This window comes from Copadichromis virginalis, linkage group LG13 (genome assembly GCF_057382275.1).
Source record: "Copadichromis virginalis isolate Kocher_CV1m ecotype Utaka linkage group LG13, C_Virginalis_male_GT1.1, whole genome shotgun sequence".
NCBI classification, from domain to species: domain Eukaryota; kingdom Metazoa; phylum Chordata; class Actinopteri; order Cichliformes; family Cichlidae; genus Copadichromis; species Copadichromis virginalis.
Window position 1 is genome coordinate 5,824,619 of NC_140630.1, and position 23,225 is coordinate 5,847,843.

The 23,225-nt window shown below is 38.9% G+C and overlaps 1 protein-coding gene across 2 annotated transcripts in view; it reads left to right on the top strand.

Moving 5' to 3' along the window:
• LOC146695118 (protein kinase C epsilon type-like) overlaps positions 1 to 21,715 on the top strand; it is a 101,963-nt gene extending 80,248 nt beyond the window's left edge. For both annotated transcript variants that reach the window (XM_085477019.1, XM_085477020.1), the window contains 4 exons: positions 14,167 to 14,305; positions 14,551 to 14,739; positions 16,521 to 16,667; positions 16,950 to 21,715. In XM_085477019.1, coding sequence (XP_085333145.1) covers positions 14,167 to 14,305; positions 14,551 to 14,739; positions 16,521 to 16,667; positions 16,950 to 17,096 — 622 coding nt within the window. In that variant the 3' untranslated portion in view covers positions 17,097 to 21,715. The remainder of the gene's footprint in view (positions 1 to 14,166; positions 14,306 to 14,550; positions 14,740 to 16,520; positions 16,668 to 16,949) is intronic.
• Positions 21,716 to 23,225: the final 1,510 nt, after the last annotated feature.

The following is a 23,225-nucleotide window of genomic DNA, read 5'->3' on the forward strand; positions in this document are numbered from 1 at the left end:
AGTGGCTTTGGGGCAAGAACCAGTCCTTTTCAAATTTTGCTATACGGTGCTAGGTAACCATTTAATTTTGACAAAAATGCTGCATAACATCTCTTCTGTGCAGTTTGCATGCTGTCGCCATGCTTAATCTGGTTTACCTTTCTATTATTATTTTGTCATTGCCCTTGGCTAAGGCACTAGCATTTGTCCAAAGTTGGTACATCAGCACTGCAGTGCAGCAGTTTGTAATGCTTAAAGTCAGAGAATGAATGGAGAATCAACAACTGCAAACTTTATACAGTTTGTCCTGAACATTTTCTAAACACTTTAGCAACGACAATTTATTTATTGTAGAGTCATTTATTGCATGATTTATCAGCCAGTGATGGCGATGCTGGTAGCTGCATCCACCCCTGTATGTAGAAGTGTGTTCCAGTAAGTCTATCTAATATATTATCTGTTCTGAATGTATTTTCTGAGTAAATACTGGGTGGATGAAAAAAAAAACACTTTGGTGTCTTTGAGAATAATAGTAAAGCCGTGATTCTCTTCAAACTCAAAATCTTGGTAACTATTTGTTAAATACCAAGATGTTTGCATTGCAAAAACCTAAAAAAATATAAAAATATGGAAACTCTAGGACAGGGAAAAATTTAAATAACTGATTTTTGGTAGTCTCAGTTATATTCACCAGCTATGTTTGACCAGTGTTTGATTGTTTTTTTCTAACTTCTTTCCGTTCAAGCTAAACTCAAGTTTAGTTCAGGCATCATCAGTCTTGGGCTGCACATTGTTAGCTTTGCAAACAACCACAGAAAATCTTAATTTTCCAACACAAAGCCCTATTAAGATAGAAAGTGATTCACTCAGTGGGGGTTGCTTTGTAGCTGACAGTTGGTAACTAGTGCACAATCATTTAGGTAGATAACTCTCTAATGGATTTATTTCTCAGTCACATGTAAATCAGTGGTTTTCCTACTGATAGCTGCTTCAGTCATTTGCCTCACTTCGTGTTGCTAACGAATACTTTACCCGGTGATGGCAAGTGAATGTTTGGGTTTCTATACCACTGCTAGTTGGTTCTGTGGAGGATGGACACCCTTTAAGAAAAAACATCCTCAAGCTTCATCAGCTGATTTACAGTAGGTGTAGAACAATTAAGCCAAATATGTGAGTGTAGTTAAACTTCATCCAGGCATGTTGAGTAGCACTGATGTCAGGTTGGTTTGGATCCTTCAGAACACCGACTGAGAGAGGAACAGCTCATTTTAACACAGTGTTGCTTGTTGTCGAGTACTCACAGAGTGTTCTTGTGTTTGGTCATGACCCTGGAAGTGCTCTGCGTTCATACGTGTGCTGAGATTACCTCACTGTCCTTTTGCTCCAGGTATTTTCTGTCTGCATGGATCCATTCAGTCATAATATCATTGTCAACCAATAAGAAACACACAATTGGTCCTAAAAAATCCACACAACTTGAATCATAACACCATTGTGATGGATGGAGACTCAGAGACGATTTTGGTTGTTTGATCCAAAAATATCACTGATGGAAGAAAAGCATGTTGTTCTCTCTGCTGTTTTCCCGGATGAATGTGAACTTTAATTTGCTGTTTAGAGTCTCTCATCATGCAACCTGTGCATGAGTTTGCATGTGTTTATGTCGTACCATCTGTGGCATGTTAGCAGAGAGAATTTTTGTTTATGGCTTTAAGTTTCCAATTCCCTGACACCTGTATGATCCTCCCAACAGCAAAATATTTAAAACACATAAACAAGCACACATCTATACCTACAGGCTTGTTGATATAAAACATTTTCCTTAGTTGAAACCTCATGTGTCCTCACAGCAGTCTGTCCAGCCTGAATCTAGACTAACAACCAGGTCTCTTTGAATGGTGCCGTGAAAAAAAAAACTGTTGAAATGTTCTGTTGTATGTTAGAAAATACACTCACTGTAAGAATCCAGAAAGAATAAATATATATATCTGTATACTACAAGCGTCATTCACTATTGACCTTCCAGTCTTACACGACCCATAATTTTACCTCCTGAAGCACAGCAGCCTCCATGTGCCCCTTCCTTTTTTAAACATTTCCACATGTCATCCTTGTCTAAGCCCATATTTGAAAATATCATGTCCATATACTTGATCTTTTTTAAGAAAATGTCCTGCAACTTTCAATACTCCCACTTTCTAAACATATTTACATGTACTTTTCATTAAGAATTCATAAATACTTTTATCATTAGAAATAAAATGTCTCTAACTTGATGATGACAAAATTCTGACATGTTTGCTTCAAACATCTCAGGCCAGTTTCTTGTCAGTTAATTTAATTTAAAGATTGAGGCACATCTCTGATATTCATATTTCATCTATAAGCCAAACGAGTTTTTTTTCTCACTGTTATCTTAAAAGTTGATTGTTCCACAGCAGAAAAGATCAGTGCAGCAAGAGAAAAACAAATAATATTTAAAAATGTTAAATTCTGACGGGTCAGAGTTGAGTGGAAGGTTTTGCATACATGGAAGATGTATGCAAAAGTGGTCAAAATTGAACCCTAGAAGGCTATGTGAAATCAGGCAGACTGTCAAAACCTTCACAGTGTGGAGACTGTCAAGGTCTTAGGTTGTTCCTGTCAATGATAGAGAAAGAATACCACAACAGCTTTGACCTATCTGAAAAGAATTACATAGCCCTGATTATTCCACCCTGCCAAGGTCGGCCAAAGAGTACTGGGATAGTAGTAAGTTTCTATTCAGTTTCAGATTCACCCTGTTTTGCTATGTGATGAACTCTACAAACTGAGCAGAACAATGAAAACTGTTTCATTGTTTTGTCTATTCTCAAAAAAAGTCTCAAGAAAAGATAAGTACACTGGCTACTTTTACTTGTCTTGTTTACAGGCTGGCTGCGGGTTCTTAAAAATCTTAAACACCCATTTACTGATAAAAGAGTTTGTATGAATTCTGCCAGCACAAACATTTCAGAACTGAATGCTACTATTTTTGACCCCTCGACACATTTAGATCACACAGTGCAACGGCACTGTTAAGAGTGTGCTATTTTTGGAGTGGGCGAGAAGATTGGACGAAATGTAAAAAAAAGCTGTTTGCCAACTAACAAAAAACAAAATGCTTGGTAGTTGACAGGAAAAAGGACAGATGTGAGATTTGCGAGGAAAACTATACTTTCAGTCTTGGTAGTTGTTTGCTTATCAAACTTAGGACAATACGGTGACATTAGCAATCAGGATAATTTGTAAAATTTACCAAATAATTGCATTTTACCTTGTTATTCTGAACCAATACCTACGGGTTAAGGAAGTTGTGTAAAAATTATAGTTTTCCATGTAGGTCTGTGAAAAACTGAGTAAAGCCTTACTGCTTCCATAGAAGAGGATAGATAACTGTAGGCTGCTGTAGGAGGCCACAGTCTTTACAGGGATTGATGTACAAGCAGATTCACCAGAAGATCAGACCATTTAATCCTCATTCTGAACCTAAAAGCCACATATCAGACTCTACAGGCCTCAGTCAGCATACTGAATACTAAAGCTGACCACACAATTAGAAAAAGACTGAACAACTATGGCTTGTTTGAAAGGGGTGCCAAATATCTCTCTTCAAGCGGAGATGGTTGGCCATAAGCCTTAGCACTACTTCAGCCGAAAACTCAACACAGCATATCAGGATAAACACCTCGTGTCGACACCTCGGGTGATGATTTGGGCTCGCTTTCTAGCCACAGGACCTGGGGACCTTGCAATTAAGTTGACCATGCACTCCAAACTCCAGAGTGTTCTAGAGTCAAATGTGAGATTATCTGTCTGATAGCTAAATGCTTGGCTCAAATTGGCTCAAGCAACACAACAATGGTCCCAAGCACAGCAGCAAATTTATAACAGAATGGCCAAAAAAGAAAAGTTGTCCCTGTGGCCCAGTCAAAGTCCAGACCTCAACCCGACTGAAATATTGTGGGTCGACCTTAAGTGAGCTGTATATAAATGAATGGCTGCAAATGTTGGTTAACTGTTGCAAAGAAGAGTGGGCCAAAAGTCCTCCACGACGACTTTTCAAAGGACTGCATAGAGTCCTGTGAAAACCTTCTTTCTCACGACGTGAAAGTATTTAAACCTGTAAGCATCATGTCAGAGCAGACACAACAGTTTTATGTAAATTAACAGTCAATGAGACCAGTGACTATCCAGTAATCGGTGCAGCTCTACAAAGTTACCGTAACTTCTAAGCCTATCAAAGGGATGAACATGAGCTAATGCCAGTCTAAACTAAAATAGCAGTCTGGTGATGCACTTTCAGCTTACTCTAAAAAAAACTTCTCATTGAACCCAAACTTTTTGATATTGTTAATGATACCTGATAAATACAGCAGTTGTTCACAAATAAGCAGGTACCCTGGCTGGTTATGATGTGAGAACCTCCAAAAACTCTAAGCCTTTAATAGTCTAATTAAATGGTTCCAGTCTTGGCATTAAACATTGGGCCTATTTTTAAGAGCAAAAAGAACCACCACTGTTTTGGAAATGTCTCTGAGTTGTTCCAAAACATGTCCCTAAAATAAAAAAATGCCTCTGTTAAAATGATATATCAGTTATTACAATAACAAATACTGCATTAACATGAGATGTGGCTGTTTTGGTTGCAGCTTATCCCGGGGCTGCTGGTTGTGTGTATGTGCACGTTTACTGTTGTGACTTTTTATTGTCCATGTGTCTGCCCTTCAAAGCCATGAATACAAAGTGATGGGATGAAATCCTCATGCACAAACACACAAAAACACAGTGTGAGCAGAACACGGCTGGGAATTTGCTCGTTTGCCCAGAAATTAAAGGTCAGTTCACGCCAGAGATGATGGTAAACTCCATTTGCACAATGCACATTCTTCCTGCAATCACCCACCTAAAATTCTTGTTATCTGCCCTTTCAGTCTTTTGGTTTCATTTCCAGAAACCTACCAAGCATGTGTTTTTTGGGGAAGTTCTTCTTCAACACCCCTCTAAAAATTACTCAAAAAGTCATAACTATCAGATGAATATGTGCAGGATAATAATGGTTGCAGGAAACTGCTTTAAACATGCTTACTTTGTATGAATCCTGTTTTTTTGTTGCTCCAACAGCTCATTTCTGCCAGAGGGTTTAATAAAGTCTCATTTTGTTTTAGCTGATCACAATATTGCCAGGTATGTTTTCTTTGTTTTGCTCTTCAGACAGACAGGATGAAATATGACTGAGTCAAAGGAGCAATAGAACAGAAAACTTTTTTGTCACTTTTAGTGCATCTACTGAAATAAAACTTTTTTCCCTTGAAATCCTAACAAATCTTAGTGTCTGACGTGTTATTTAGTTTATATTTACAGTATTTTATGTGTCAGTAAAGCATTAATAAAACTAAATATAGAAGATTTTAGTTGAAAATGTAAAATCAGATGTGCTTTGAAGGAAAAATATTCATTTCAAATGAAAGAATAGGATAAAAAAGAACAAGAAATAAATCATTAGCCAATAAGCAATAAGCATACCACAAATAAGCATCTCTAAGACATGATATGAAGAAAACTTAAAAAAATTGATTGTAACCCAGTGACTGAGAACCTCAACTCACCAGGAAAGTGTGTGTTCGACTCAGGACTGAAAGCCTTTTTATAGCCATTAAAAAAAAAAAGCTAATGTAAGGCACTTGAACACTAACATCCCTTTTTAAAACCTGGAAGCTACATCCATCTCTTATGCAGTCTTTTTTTACATTGAAATACAACAAAAAATATAACAGTACCTGCTGGGTGCTAAAGATAAGCCAGTTACAGCTGTGTTTCCCAACCAGGGGTACACGGAGCACGTGCTCGTGTGTGAAGCAACCTTAGGTTGCAAACATTGTAAAGAAAAAATGCTGACAATGGTTAAATAATTAAAGCACACAATAATGGTCTAAAAGTTTTTAAATAGTTACCAGTACTTCATGCTTTGGAAAGTTACATTGCTAGCTACATATAATAGATACAACAGTTGATATATGTTTTTCTCAGTAAGCTAAAATATTAAAATATCAATATTAATTAATATGAATGTTAATTAAAGTGTTTTGCCAAAACTATGCCAACGACTTGGTATTGTTAAAAAGATATCTAAGTTACAGTTTTTATTACTAACAGTATTAAAAATGTAAAGCTGACTATAATGGGTAAACAAACTAAACTAGTTACTTATGAAACATATAGCTGTTAAATTGAGTAGCAGCTACAGAGTGAATGCCTGAAATAGTACGTTATGGTTGGTTGAACATCAAATTCAGAATATGTAGAAATACCGTCAGAACAAGGGCAAAGAGCAGAACTGTTAAACATAGTGGAAAACTAAATATGAAGAAAGAGCAACAAGCTATTACATAAAAAAGAAGAAGGATAAAAAACTTTTATAAAAAACACTTGTGTAACATATTTACATAATTTACAAACAGAGGATGTCAAATACAGATCTACAGTTTTTCATAATTCTGTTTTGTTACGTGGTTGTTTTGGATACATGATCTCAGACAAACAAATGTCCCGTCCTGTTGGTGCCTGCTCGAACAGGACTCATTGTTTCACACAGCTTGTGTTACAATGGTTTTATTAATGAAGGGGGAGGGTCTAATCATACAATTTCAACTGTGTGAACATGTCTGTGTTTCTTTTGGTTGGCACAATGGTATCCAAATCAGTCATCAAAGTCCTAACCAAGAGCTCTAAGCTTTATTGTCCCGCGTTTAGTTTTTGTTGCTTTTGGCCTCATAATCACGCATTAAAGTGAAACTCCACCCGAAGTCCACCTCATGAATGGGGTATAATCTTGTAAAAACAGAAATACTTCTAAAAGATGCACCTTTTTTTTTTTCTAGTATACTAATCGCTGTAGAGCATCACTTGACAATAAGATTTATGTCCATGTTTGGACATTTTTAAGTAGGTTGTCAGAATAATACTTGCTTTAGTTAGCAGGATTGTTGCTCTGTATCTGAATTCTGCATTTTTGGGGAGAAAGGGCTTCCAAGGCTTTGTTGACTGCTCCAGCTCAGTTTCATGTATCATAGAAGGTAATTTTCCACTGAGTTTAGAGCATGAGCATATTGAAATGCACCATAATGGAGAAAATTTTTTTAAGTTCCTGGCTCACCTCCAGAAAGAATTCATTCCCATTCCCAGGTCAAACTGACTCCACTTGGCGTTCGCGAACATTGAGATTAATGGTTCAGTCTTTCAACAGTGTTTTCTCAGTCATGCTGTTTTGATAGTGAATATTACTCTGTCAGAGGTTGGCAAGGATGCGCACACATGCGTGTTAATTCATGATGGCTGAGTTGACTAAGCTACCACTGTGTCTTTCTCGCCACCTATTCCTCTCACTCTCTCTTGTCCCTGACCCACTTTATTGAACAGAGGAAGATGAACAACAAGTGTTTTGGGAACATTACGTCCCGGCTCTCTTCCTCTGCTCCCTCCCTCTCCTCACCATCTCGTCTTTTCTCCCATAAGCCTCTCATCTATGCTCCCATCACCACCACCAACAACCCGCACTCCTCGTAAAGAAATATTTTTAGACTGCAGCTCAAGCTCCCTTCTTTTCAACTTTGTTATGTGACCAAATGAAAGGTAATGTTTAGAGGTGATACTGTTGTCAGAGCAGGTTGAGACTGGTTTAAGAGTAGATATGTATCTGTGTAAAGTAAACCTATGAATATACACCGCAGTCTTTAGTAAAACACCATCACACGGCATCATACAATAGTGGGAACAAAGACCTAGATGTCGCACCTCACAGTCTTTTGAGTCACAGTCAGCATAATGTTATTAGGATTGAATGCCTGACCTAATGATAATAATAATAATAATAATAATAATGATAATAATGATAATAATAATAATAATAATAATAATAATAATAATAATGATAATAATAATAATAATAATAATAATAATGATAATAATGGATTGGATTTATATAGCGCTTTTCAAGGCACCCAAAGCGCTTTACAATACCACTATTCAATGAGATAGTCTGTCTTTCGAGTTCAGCCATTTTGTTCATTTTAACCTGTATTATAGTTGAATCAGTTCTGTGATTGCTGCTAGTTATATGGTTAGTAATATTAGTTATATCCTATTTTAGTATTGTACATTTTGTTAGAGACACCTCTTCAGCTGCTTGTTAATGCAGTTGAAGAGGTGTAGCCTTTTTTCCTGTCTCCTTCTAATCTCCCAACTAGTCATGGCAGATGCCTGCCCTCCCCGTGCCTGGTTCTTCTGGAGGTTTCTTCCTGTTAAAAGGGAGTTTTCCTTCCCGCTGTCGCCAAAGTGCTTGCTTATACGAGTCAGATGTAGTTGGGGTTCCTTTTTAATAGTTTAGTTAGGGTCTTTAACTTACAATATAAAGTAACTTTTGCACCATTTGCAAAAAATTTATTGAATTGAATTAATGCCAGTATCTGAGTGGACAATCACATGGCAGCAACTCAGTGCATTTAAGCATGTAGACATGATCACGATAAACTGCTGAAGTTTAAACCGAGCATCACAATGAGGAAGAAAGATGACTTAAGCGAACGTGCCGTAGTTTTGGTACCAGACGGGCTGTTCTGGCTATTTCAGAAACTGCTGATCTACTGGGATTTTCCCACGCAACCATCTCTGGAGTTTACAGAGAATGTTCCAAATAAGCGAAAATAGCGACAGTGAGCGGCACTTCTCTGGCAAAAATGTCTTGTTTATGCCAGAGGTCAGAGGAAAGAGGCCAGACTGTTTCAAGATGACAGGAAGGCAACAGTAGCTCAAATGAGCGTTAGTTACAACTAAGGTGTGCAGAAAAACATTTCTGTAAGCACAACACATTGATTCTTGAAGCAGATGAGCTGCTGCAGCAGAAGACCACACCAGATGCCTCGCCTGTCATTTAATAACAGGAAGCTGAGGCTACAGTTCACGCCGAAATTGTAGAAAATAAAATTTTAGTCTGATGTGTCTCTTATGTTGTGTTGCCACATTGGGGCGGTGGGGTCAGAATTTGGTGTGAAGAACATGAAAGCGCGGATGAACTGTGCCTTGTGTAGTGTAATGGGGTGAGGGATATCTTCTTGGCCCTTTAGCACCAACTGAGCATACTTGAGTATTGTTGCGGACAGTTTCCATCCCTTCATGACCACAGTGTACCCATCTTCTTATGGTTGTTTCCAGTAGATCACATGTTTCAAAGCTCAATAATCTCACAAATCATTTCTTGAACATAACAATGAGTTCACTGTAGTCAAATGGCCTCCATAGTCACCAGATCTCCATCCAATAGCATGTTTGGAATGTGGTGGAATGAGAGATTCACATTGTGGATGTGCAGCCGACAAATCTGCAGCAACCTCTGTGTGATGCTATCATGCCAGTATGGACCAAAATTTCTCAGGAATGTATCCAACACTTGTTAAATCTGTCCTGTAGAATAGCAGATAGCTATTGCTATCTTCTATCTGGATAGCTTAAATCAGCGGTCTCGAACTCCAAACCTCAAGGGCCGGTGTCCTGCAGGTTTTAGATGTGTCCTTGATCCAACACAGCTGATTTAAATGGCTAAATTAGCTCCTCAACGTGTCTTGAAGTTTTCCAGAGGCCTGGTAACGAACTAATAATTTGATTCAGGTGTGTTGACCCAGGGTGAGATCTAAAATCTGCAGGACACTGGCCCTCGAGGCCTGGAGTTCTAGACCCCTTGCTTAAATGAAATTGACAAACAAATGTGCCTCTTTTGGACAGTATCACAGTAGGGAAGTTAGAGGAAATCTGGGAAACATTACATCCAAATAAAAGACAATGGGATAATAAATCTATTAATTATTAAATGCAATAAATGAAGTTTATTAAGTTAATTAATAATTAATATGCTATTAACTTAGGAACGTGAATATGAATACGTCAAAACAACTAATGCTACTCAGTCGTTTACAGTGTAGCATTTGATCGAAATTGCTTGCCCTGATGCTAAAAAGGAACACCATCCACAAGATGTAATAACATTGCTCTTTCTGGATCATCTTTTTCTATAGTTCTAGACTCTTTCCACACCACAGTCAAATTCCTACTCGGACCACTCATTCCACTTGTTCGGTGCACCCTCTTACATTTGCACATGCTCTCCTGCACATGTGCCTTTTTATCTGTGTCAAAACAGCTTGTCTTCAATTTGAGTGACGATTATATTGTTGTCTCCCAATTGATCACATTCCTGTCCTGATGCAACACTTGGTCATCACAAAATCTTGTTTTGAACTCTGCTGTTGGGTGTCTGGGTCAAACCTCAAGACCCAGATCTTTTACTAGTAGCGATTATTGCACATGCACAAAAACAAGTAGTAAAGATATGACAATCTGAGAGGAATCCAAAAAAATAAGCAGTAGTAGTAACTGAAATTAGGTAAGTTGTTTTCTTTTATAATAGGTAATTAGATAAGGGTTTTTTTTTCTTATGAAGAATTTGCAAGTTTTAAATTCTGCTTAAAAGTAATAAAACTCCATCCTTAATATCTAACTTAAGTATTTGAGTGCTACTCTGTCACATATGGCATGGTTGCTTATTTAAAGTATAGTTGCAAAACCTAATATTCACACTCACTGACATCAATATTATAGTTTTTCAAATTAATCCTCAAGTTTATGGCCTTTAATATCCTCCCAGCCTGATGTGCCTCTCATGCAGTGATTCCACAAAGAGAAAATATACAGTGGCAACAGTCTGTGTGTGTTTGTATGTTTGACCAGATGTGTGTTTGGAACATATAGTCACACAGATGAGGAGATGGAGGGATGGAAGGATGGGGGTAAGAGAGTTGGGAGAGAAGGGTTAGCTGTCATAGAGCATAGGCCCTGCCGCTGGGGACGTAATGGAAAAATCACTCAAGATTACCATGAAACACAGGAAATGCTCTCAATTGGGCCTGATTGCCGTGTGTGTGTGTGTGTGTGTGTGTGTGTGTGTGTGTGTGTGTGTGTGTGTGTGTGTGTGTGTGTGTGTGTGTGTGCGTGCATGCGTGAGTGTGTGTGTGTGTGTGAACTCCAAATAGAGCCCCTGACAGTGTGAGCAGAGCAGCTCCTGTTTATTGGCACAACTTTTTGAGCATTATTGCAGCTCCTCTAAAAGAAACTACAGCTGTGAATTCCCTGCAGAAAGAAAATGACTTGATACTGATTTGGATACAATAAGATACAATCTTCTACAAAATTCCATCCCAGGAGATTCTATGAAGTAAAATTTCAGTTTTTCGTAATGCTTTATTCATTAGAAATGAATAAATAAATAAATATAATAAATAATAGTTTGTATTTGAACATTTGAGTAAAAGCTCACCTGCTGCCTAAAGTAAGAATTTTGTTTATTGACCTCAGAGTTTGCAAAGGGATAATATCATAGATGTTGATTTTTGGATCCAGTGCACTGAATGCATATTATCAAACAGACGGAGGTACCTGAATACAAAAACGTTAATATTGAACCTTCATGTAGGTCCCTTTTTATCTTCCCTTTTTATTGAATCATCATTGGCGGCTTACATGTTGGTCCTGCTTTGTATTTCTGTCATTGGGCAGTGTGATATGGAGCAACCTTATTTCTAAAGATGTATACCTTTAAGTCGCAATGCAACTTAAATGTCTGCAAACACGTTTATATTTGCTTCAATACGGAGCTTTGGAGATTGGAGACATTAAACACAATCTCTGCGAGCTACCCTGAAGTGTCCGTTTGAGTAGCTGTAGTGTTTTGCACTTCTGTCTTGGCTTTATTCTTTTTTTTACTACCTTGCATGCACTGACCCCCTCCCCACCTTCCGCACCGTTTGATTCAATCGACTTTGAAGCTGCGAAACTCAAACAATTAGATTTGTATATCTCGTACACCCTGACCATCTACTGATGATACATTTTATCATTTGCTTTCATTGGACTTAATAAAAGACTGAAATACAAGCCATCGTACTTAAGCATTAACTGAATGTTAGACTCTGATACTGCAACCTTTGATCCTGAATCTTTATGACATAAGTTAATAATGCTTTATGGTTTTGATTATTGTGTTGTTTGAACACAACGAACATGTTTTTCAGACTTGATATTAAGGAGCACACTGTACGAATGAAACGAGCAAACCATAGCATTTATTAGTAAAGTAATAAAGACATGTTAATGTGAAATCTCTATTGAAAGTTGTTCCTGCAAATAAAAAACTAATACATTTATAGGCTGTACTGATCGTTAATCTTAATAAAGAAGTTGGTTCAAAGCCCAGAGACCTTTTTTATTTTTTCATTCCGATCCAGGCTGCCGTGCATCCATTGACTGTCATAACACCATAATCCTACCAATTATTAACAGAAAGACTTCATCACTTGTGATAATAGCAGTGAAGATTTGTGCAGAGAATCTAAGTTTGATGATGAAAACGGATTCTTAATCTACAGTATATTAATTAAAGACATAACTATACTCACAAAGATTATATAAATTTTGTCTGTTTTCTGGTTTGCAACATAGATTATTAGCTCTTGTTTACACCCACTTCTGAGCCCACAAAGCATTTTCACATTAATAAATATCATTCCATTAGTGCTGCTGAACACCTGCAGCCACTTAATATTGAATTTCCTGCACCGAGGTGATGTGTAATACAAAGATTAACGTCAGCGTGCCTTTAAATTCAATCAAAAATGCATTAAATTCATATGTGATTTTTGTACCTTTCCACAGGCAGCGCAGAATTAATGTGCAGGGAGTCGCCTTGGGGTGAGATATGCAAACAGGCAGCCGGGGGGGTCGCAGTTGTAATTTTTCATCTGGGAAAGTACAGAACAAGTGCTGCTCTTTGCTGTGCCAGTGTGCCTTTTGGCAAGGCACAGCGTCCAGCTCTTCAGCGGGACAAAACCATGGTTGTTCTGGGCAGCTCAGCTCGGATTGATGAGAGTTTAGGGTTTCCAGTGGATTTCAGAGAAATGAAAGCAAACATTCATCAACAACAAAAAGCACAAAAAAATTGATTTCTTGGCAGGCGAAGCTGAATGTTCTTTAATCACCGAATGAATGTGAAAACAGCGCAACATTAAACATCATCTTCTCGTGCACTACATTCCCCTCCTCAATTGAAAATCACTCCAACTTGAAAAAAAGCACGAAAACGTTCAGTATTTTTTGTGACCTGAGCCTGACTCCAAGTGTAACTGTTATGCAAAAACGTGGTCAAACCCAGCTGTCAGGCTTTGCTGCATCTAACATGTCACGCTAGTTTTCCCATTAGCATAGCATTCGCGGCTTAACTTTGCACGAGATCCAGATGCATCTCCTAACTGCTCGGACCTGTTAGATGACTGCGAAATACATCACATGACAAAAAATTATATAAGTGTAGTTATGAAATATAATGGACAGGAACCAGATAGACATTTTTAGCATATCTGAATTTTTCGTAGGGTTTTTTTTTTAACGCTCCGTCAGACAAAAACACGGTGTGACAGAAAAGAACAAACTTTTCAACAGCACGGGATTGTGCAACTCCCTTTTTTATTTTTGGAGCTTACAAAAACAGAACACTTGCATAAGCTCTCGACCTGAAGCACGCACGCTCCGTCTCCTTTTTGGCTTGTCAGGGCGACTGTATTTATGAAAACACCTCGGGCTGAATGGCTGCAGTGGCTGCATCGAGGACATGTTGACATTTTTGTAGCGATCAACCATCAAGCCCAGAGCGGCTGCATTCATGACCAACCTTGTCATCTTTCAACACTGCTGCTCTTATCTCTGTGACTCTCATTTTCTCTCTTTTGCCTTTACGTGCTTCTCCTGTTCAACCCTTAACTTTCTCTCTTTGCCCCCCGTCCTCCTGCCGTTCCCTGTATTATTTTTTCTTGTGACTATAAAACTGTGGCTATATCTTTGATTTCTCAAATATATACTCTTGTGTGAAATAAAGTGCATGATATAACTGTAGCTTTAACTAACATGTTTGCTTTCCGAGTCATTGCAAACAAATATTTTCTTCCCCTGTTCCTGAAAAGCTTTTACTATGCCTATATTTGACTCATCTTTCTGAATATGGAAACACGCTGTAGCTATACAACACAGATGTCTGTCATTATTTATCCGTACAACCTCTCCGCTCTGCAGAGACTTGAAGCTGGACAATATACTGTTGGATGCTGAGGGTCACTGTAAGCTGGCAGACTTTGGGATGTGCAAGGAAGGAATTCTCAATGGAGTCACCACCACCACCTTCTGTGGGACACCGGACTACATAGCACCTGAGGTAACCCCAGAAACACTCAAACAATGCATAAACAGAGCAACAGACATAACATCTTCTTAACACTTGAGTTTGTCACTTGAGTATTAAACACTAAGCTGTGATTAGACAGGTATTTTTATAACCAAGCACGCCATCCCTGACAGTTTATTAAGATAGACTAAATAGGGGGACCAATGCTCGTCTTCATAAACTGTATATAAAAGCAATTTGGGCTTGAGAGGAGTATTTCTGTTTTTTTTTTTTAGATCCTCCAGGAGCTGGATTATGGTCCTTCAGTGGACTGGTGGGCGCTAGGGGTGCTGATGTACGAGATGATGGCAGGACAGCCACCGTTTGAGGCCGATAACGAAGACGACCTGTTTGAGTCCATCCTCCACGATGACGTGCTCTATCCGGTCTGGCTCAGCAAGGAGGCCGTGTCCATTCTAAGAGCGGTCAGTTAGTTGTGGCACTGTGTTGTTTGCGCTGTTGTCGACATCCAGCAAATGAGTTATTTAAGTAGTTTCGTACAGATTAAATAGAAACAGTTCACCTACACCAAGGGTGTCCAACTCCAGGCTTCGAGAGTCGGTGTGCTGCAGGTTTTAGATGTGTCCTTGATCCAACACAGCTGATTTAAATGACTAAATTACCTCTTCAACATGTCTTGAAGTTCTCCAGAAGCCTGGTAATGAACTGATCATTTGATTCAGGTATGTTGACCCAGGGTGAGATCTAAAACCTGCAGGACACCGGCCCTCGAGGCCTGGAGTTGGACACTCCTGACTTGCGCAGTCTGCTATGTGGATAATGCGGCGTCCAGACTTTGGGGATTATTCTGAAGATTCTGAACCAATTTTAGATTCCACAAAGACAGAAAGAAATGGTTTCCACATATCATGATAATTCCAGTGGTGACATTTTTGGATATTTAGTAAGAACACAAATGAACATAATCAAATCACCCTTTTTACTACTGTCTTCTGAGTCTTTCATGATTTTTCTTGTGTTTTTCCTTATGCTACATAAGATATATAATTAGATCTTGTGTATATCTTATATAATTCTTACTTTTTGTTTGTTTGTTTTAGCACTAAAACTTTCACTTTATAAAGGATTCAAGTAGAGTGTATCACAATTGTCCTCGTGTTTCCCTGCTTTTGTCCCTTTTTCACATGTGAGTGAGGATGCTGCTTTTTTCTCAGTGTCATTTGTTGATCCATGTTTCCTGTTCCTCCACTAAAGCAACATAAGATAATTCCCTCTCTATTACTTTTGTCTCTGTGTGTTACTGGTTGTGTGTGCAGCACCACTTGTCCATTTGTGTATTTGTTCATCCAGTTTTTCCATCACAAGCTTTGCGTTTACCTTGGCTGTGGGTACAGTTTGACTGCAAAGCCTTGTGGGAAAGTGTGTGTTTATGTTGGACAGTGTCTTGGACTCTGACCGGTCACTTGACCGGTGCTATGGGCTCTGATTGGACATGTCATCCAGCTGAAGGACTTCAAGTCACATGAACAGCTTGTGCGCTACTGCCCCACTAGTTTTTAATTAACATACATGCGAAATATCCTGAAGGCATTTTAATAAAAAGCAATGGCTCTTATGTATCGTTTATACGAATAAGCAACTAATAGTCCCAGAATTTCCCCTTTTCTGCTTGAAAATATGGTGATTCTTCACATGCTGTTTTAGAAACCTTTGGATCTGAACCCATCCTGAGCCCTTTTTTTGCCTTTATACGTAAAAGATTGCATTAGAAAAAGAGCAAACTGTAATGCCAAAAATTAATTTCAGGTAGGAACACAATATTAGAAGAAGATTATTTCCATCAGTGGTAATTTATATTTGGTAGTGTGTTCTGGGGAGCAGCAGCAAGACCCTGAAGAGTCAGAAAAAAATGAAAGATTTTTAATTTTACTTTCTGTTCTGAAACAAAACTTTGTCTTTTTTAGATGTTTGGTGTTTTTGGCCTTATTGTGCGAATCTTCCTCTGACTCAGTCTGAGATCTCTGAAAATGATACCTGTTAATTGCTTCTTACAAGACTAGAATCAGGAAATGAAATAGAAATGAATAGTGAAACAGACTTAAAACCCTGTCTTAGTTTTTTCTTTCCTTCACAAAGACATTCTTGTTCAGCAGTGAATCTCCCTCTTTAAATCATATCCTTTAAAATGTTCTCACTCTTTTTCTTTTCGTCTTTGTTTCTCCTCTTTCTCTCTGGCACTTGTCAGTTTATGACTAAGAGCCCTAACAAGCGTCTGGGCTGCGTGATGGCTCAGGGTCTGGAGGAGGCCATTAAACTCCACCCGTTCTTTAGAGAGATTGACTGGACGCTGCTGGAGCAGAGGAAGATCAGACCACCGTTCAAACCTCGTATCGTGAGTACACACACGCTAAGTAACTAAGCAACTGTGGGGGAAAGCATCTGTAGACTGTTTGCAGAGGATGATGCAAAAATGTGAAGATTATTACTATTCTGTTCAAAGGTAGAGAGAAGAAGTTAAAGTTAAGCCTTTGTTGCAAAAATGCAATTTCTTTGAATGACCAAACACTGATCTTACTTGTTGAAGACTGCTGACACTGCTGCACACCCAGTTACTTCATGTCCAAAGGCTAAATCCACCAAAAGAAGACCTTATCTCTTCTTCCTTTCCTTCCAGAAAACCAAAAGGGACGTCAATAACTTTGACCAGGACTTCACCCGTGAGGAACCCGTTCTGACGCCTGTTGAAGAGAGCATCATCAAGCAGATCAACCAAGACGAGTTCAAAGGATTCTCCTATTTTGGCGATGAGACCAAAGCCTAGACACGTACATGCCGATGTGTAACATTAACCACAAACACCACACCACACCTGAAAAACTTTCAAAGACACCGTATTTAAAGAAACACGGCCTCCTGAGCTGTTCCAGGTTCTGACCACTCCAGGAAATATACTAGACCATTTGTATTACTCATTATGGTTTCTGTGCTCTTGTCGTTTGTCCATTTGTGCATATCCCATGGACCTCAAGCAGCATGCAAGTTCAGGTCAGTTACTGTAAGAAATGACCCGATGCTCCTTCGGCTGGTTCGGATGTGTTGTAAAAGCAGGCAGCGCGGCGGACAAAACCAAACTGAAGTAGATACAAAGGCAAGGTCATGTTCTCTGTGTGTGAGAGTGAGAGAGAAATAAGATCATGTGTGTACAAGTGTGCATGCATGTGTTGTTGCACACCTCTTCTAGAGAGAGAGTCGTTTCTTTACATGATGTGCTGCGTCCTGTGTCTCAGTGTTTAAACAGTGTTTTTCCTTCCTACGTGTATGTAAATGAAAAAAAAAAATCATTGAACCAATGATTGTATTTAAACAAGAAATATCTTGAAAACTGTTTTATTCGTTATGGAAAGAAGTGTGGAAAGGAGGTGTGAGAAATCAGAGATTTTTCTGACGTTAAAAGTTTAGTCTCAGTATTCGTCAGTGCGTCATTACCTTAAATAATAACTCGAGAAGAGGCATCACTGGAGTGACACTTTGGCATTTTAAATTTGAGTTTAGCATTATGTCAGTAGTTCTGCTGTGCTCCGTTACTAACTTTCTTTTAGCTTCTCAACATCGACATTCCAGTTCCTCGTTAAAAAATACAAACAAAAACAAATGGTACTACTGTAGCTTACTACTGGGAGTGTCCATTATGGGGATGAGGTTTGCTTACAGTGTTAACAAGCTGTTTTGCATATAACACGATACTTGACACGGAGACACTAGTCTAGTAAAGCCAAATAACAAGCTGGAACAAGCTGAATCGGAAACGTCCGAGGTGCCCTTTAAAAACACGATTCATTTTAGCTGAAGTGCTTGTTACTGACTCTCTCGATGCACCTTGTGGAGCGAAATCTTCCTGGGTCAGCTCCTTAAACACCTTTTTGACCAGTTTATCCTTGAAATGCCTTGTGTGCGCGCGCGTGTGTACAGTAACTGTGTTACCAGTGAATGTACTGGACCTACTGTCTCTAACATGACAAACCAAACCCCCGTGATTCCACAGGAAAGTCGAGGATCGTACACAGAGGAGAATGTGTTCAACTGAATGTATTTGCTCTGCAGTGTGTGTGTGTGTGTGTGTGTGTGTGTGTGTGTGTGTGTGTGTGTGTGTGTGTGTGTGTGTGTGTGTGTGTGTGTGTGTACATACGAGGAGAGCCCGTTTTCCCATCAAGTTGTACTTATTTTTTTTAATTTGATACATTTCTTTTGGTTTTTGTTGAGTAGTTTTTACTGGATTGTCTTGTTCTTTTTGTGTTTTTAGAAATCTTTAAATTTCATGTTGTAGATTTCAGTGAAACTCACGTGATCAGACCCTCCTCTTCCTCCCCTCTCTTGTACGGCCTAAACATGGAAGTAAAATAAGCTTCAAATAAGGAAGAAATTGGACCGATTTTGCTCCATGTTGCAGGTTGATACCTTTATAGGGAGCTGAAAAGAATCCAGAAATGTTAAAGAAAACTCCATGTGCAATACTCTGAAATAGGAGTTTTGGGGGGTTTTCTATCTTTTTTGCTCTTTTTTCTTCCGTTGTTCCTGCATTTGAAGAGAAGTACAGTAGGTTCAGCTCACAGAGAGAAGTGACAAGTATTCACCACGTTCTCTCAGAAACCATCAAATAAGCATTTCAGCACCATTTCTCTCACATTCATATGTAATTGCCACACACTGATGAAAGATATTTGCCAAAAATTAATATTGTCAAGAGCAGCCAGCGCAGAAAGTAGCGTGCTATTATAAGAAAAACAATGGCTACACTTTAAAGTAGATTGAAGCTTTGAAATCTGCCTTCAGATCCTATAAAAAATAATCATTTATGTAAACATATCAATAAGTGCCCCTGAGGGCATATTTAACAGAAATTATGATGATAAGGGCACTAATAAACACAAACATGACCGTAAGTTTACTGGGAGCCTATTTAATAGACTAATACCTAAAGCGTATGTGCTCTTTAATTTCCTTGTACTTTTTCAGAAAGAACTGTGTAAATAATGGTCACAGTTCCCAAATAGCTAAACAGGAAGTAGTCTCTGTACCGCGATGGGCTCATGCACCACTAGTTGGAGCAAATCTAAACTCTCCTTGATGCTCAAACACAAGTGCACGTTTCATGTTGAGCTGCTATGTGAGTAAATGTGCAAACTTCAAATTCAATTTTAAGGAAATGTGCAACACTGGAGTGCTTGGAGGTCACAGGAGTTGGTATTCTTAACCTGTCCCATGCAGGTTGTGGACATCAACACCTTTCTTAACTCGTCATGGTGACCATTTAGTTTGGTCATTTGTAGTTTTAATTCTTACTTAGAATGATTCTTACAAAACAAATAAATGACAAAATTAATCGAACGGTGTGAGGGATGCTGGGCTGTTACCTTAAAGCCTGTCTGACAGGGGCAGCCTCCACCCATATGTGTGACACCCCATCACGAAGAGGCAACAACAGCTCCAGTAGGAGAGGACATAGACCAACACGGTAGCCACAAGGGAGACAACACCCCGGTTCTGTGCTGAGAAATCCTTGGTTATCTGGGGGCAGAAGCAGTTGCAGGTAATCTGTTAAAATATCTGGAACATGTTAGATCTTCTTGACAGATCATGGGGCACACAGCCTCAGAGCAGGAAGGTCCCAGGTTCAAATCCACCATCTGGCTATGGCTTTTCTGGGTGGAGTTTGCATGTTCTTCCTGCATCTGCATGGGTTCGCTCCAGGTACTTCTTCCAACCGTCCAAAGACATGCAGATAGTAGATGTTAGGTGAACTGGTGATTCTAAATTGGCCGTAGGTGTGGATGTCTACGTGTTAGCCCTGTCCAAAATGCCAATTTCATCCTATGGCAGCTGGGATAGGCTCCAGCTCGCCTTGACCCTGAATTGGATGGATGATGCTGGCCAAAGACTTTGATTTTGAATTAGACAAGGACAAAACTACTGCACTGGCACTGATGGGTTGCATTTAATTTACAACTCACAAAATAACAACTTAAAATCAATAACAGCTGATTATCATGTTTTTGTATTTGTTGAAACAAACAGAAAGAAAATGCAGTTACAATTAAAATCCGATTCATCTCCACGTTTTAGCTGCCTAACCTCAAGATATCACCCTGAAATTACAGGGATACACGATGAGTGTTTTTCAGACACGCCATTCTCAGATCTGAAGATTTTGAGTGCTGTGTGTAAAAAAGCATTATGATTGGAGCAAGACTGGTCCCGGTAATACACCAGAGCTGCTTGTGTCCACTGAGCACAATACTTCCACCAGACATGTAGCAGCACATTTCAGAAGTATCTCAGAAGCTACTTTTGGTCCCTTTAAGGTAGCACAGAGTAGAGGAAGAAGGCAGGGTGTCAGGGATGTTAACGGCATAGAATAAATGTTCAATTTCCAAAATGATTCCCCATCCATTCCCATAAAGCCTCTGCTTACGAAGTGCTCAAACATTTCAAGGGTGATACTGCATTTTTTGGACCGGTACCAGCGCCAGTCAGTTAAAGCTGAACAAACTGTGTGATGACAGCATTTATAAATGTCATCAAGCATCTTTTATGCTTTTTCTTTTTATCGTGTAAAAGAAAGAAATCTGACAACATACAGCTGTGATTGGCTAATATCAGCCAAAAGATGACAACATAAGACCGTTACTGCGAAACTGGTTTCAAATCGTGCTAAAACAGTTACATATGTGGTAATTTGTGGGAGTTGTGATCTAATTTTATTCACATGCAGATAACATTTAAATGAGCTTTCATTAAAGTCCAAGAATAGCACAACAAGCAGCACCGTTCATGTAGCAGTAAAACCCATGCTGTAGCAGCAGTTTAAAGAGCTGAAGATGCGTTACTGTAAATACAGCGGATCTATCGATTAACGTTGTCCAACTTTTCTTCTTCTCTCGTGTCTCCTGTTGCTTTAGTCTTTCATTTGAAAAAAAAAAAAGTCAAACTATTTGTCCCACTACAACTAGAAAGGGATGCCTAGTCCTCCATGTTAAATGCCAAATGCCATTTCCAACAAAAACATCCTTCATGTAGGAAGCTCATCTTCACTCGTTGTCACATCAGCGATGGAGGCGGTTGGAGATAAATGTAAAACAAGGAGGCACAATGTTGATTTCAAACAGTGGATACAGTATTATGATGCATACAGTGTCAAACGTTCATCTTCCTGCAGAGTGTTACTGTATGTTTATGCGGTTTGTTCGCAGTCCCTGTATTTGTGAAGCTCTGTCTGTACATTTTGTTCATTGATGAATTATTTCCATGCCCTTCATGTGTGTTTATGTTGATTTTTTCTTTTCGCCCTTTTGCGCTACGTGCCAAATGTACTGTATTTTAAAAGGATGTGAAGGTGTATTTTAATTTTTTTGAAATGAATTAAATATCATGATGTCAAAGAGAGACGGCTGTTTGTTTGGTGTATCATTTCAGCTCCTATGATTTTTAATGCTCACTTTGCACTGATTTCAGATGTGTCAAAAAAAACAGATGAAAATATGTTTTATAATTTGCTCCCCATATTACATCACAGTGAGCAAAAAGCAGAAGCTACTGTATGTGTATCTTTTCCATCTGAAATATTTGAGATGTTGACTCAGGAGGACAATGTTAAACACACAAAGCATGTGTTTCTGAACAATGCGGTGCAACCTGCTCTTAAAACGACAGCTCATCTTTGATGTTTCGCTGAGAATAGCAACAATAGCTGTGACGCAGGCTGTTTATTGCTGTCTACTTTGGTTTTTAGTTGTACACCTTACATATCATAATTAGAAAAAGTGAATATTTAAAGCCAGCTCTTGGTCTGTTCTGCAGGTGCTTACACATAAACACAAATTGATACAGTTGTGTTACATCTACACCTGACAACCTGCAGCATAGATAGAAATCTGTTTTCTAGTTCAGCGGACAATGCCAGTAAATGACTCCCAAACGGCAACCGCCAGAAAAGTGCAAATGGTGAACTTGTATGGACTTTAATGGTAAAAATTTTCATGATAAGAGATTCAATATAGAAAATAAGTTTTACGTAAAACCCAGAACAAGATTTCCATTTCAACTGAGGCTAAAAGCAGGGCAGCAGGCTGTTTTCATTATTCTATTAAAGAATGAGTGGAAGAAATGAGTTTGGATGAATATACTTTCCATGTTTTTGACATTTTTTGAACGTTCTGGAGCGTCGCCGATGGAAACACTGCTGTGAAGACTGACAGCAGATCAGTGATAAGAAAGGCAAAGAGAAGACGACACGCGAGGCTGCTTCTCGTGCACGGGCCTCGGGACTGACTCCTGTCCTATTTAATCCAACTTAAAACTCTAGTAAAAACATTTAGTACATTTTATACTTTTCAAGTTAACTAAGACCACAGGTCATTCAATGACGTTAGGCTGACGTTTCATGCCGCGGCATTTTAATCTGACGCAAGACACTGAAAATGTCAAGAATTCCATGGTTGGAAGTTGGAACCATGGAATGTGTATATATATATATGTGTGTGTGTGTGTGTGTGTGTGTGTGTGTGTGTGTGTGTGTGTGTGTGTGTGTGTGTGTGTGTAAATAAACGTATATAAATTTGGAAACTGGAAATTGTCGTTGGCGTCTGTATTAAAACTAACCGCCAAAGTAACTCAAAAGTAATTTAACAGGTTGTGTAACAGTACTTACAGTACTACAAACTACAACACTATAGATTTTGGTTGTATTGTGCAATGGTGACATTAGTGTGTTTCAAACAACAGATTGTAGATGTATCATAGTCATGACACACCTATGACATGCAGACTATGACCATGACATCACTCACTGGTTTTGAATTCCACATTTTAAAGTTTCAACAATAGCATTTTGAGTGTCGTCGTGTTTTTTGAGCGAGCGTGGAGACGGTGGAATAATCACCGTCGCCCTGATTCC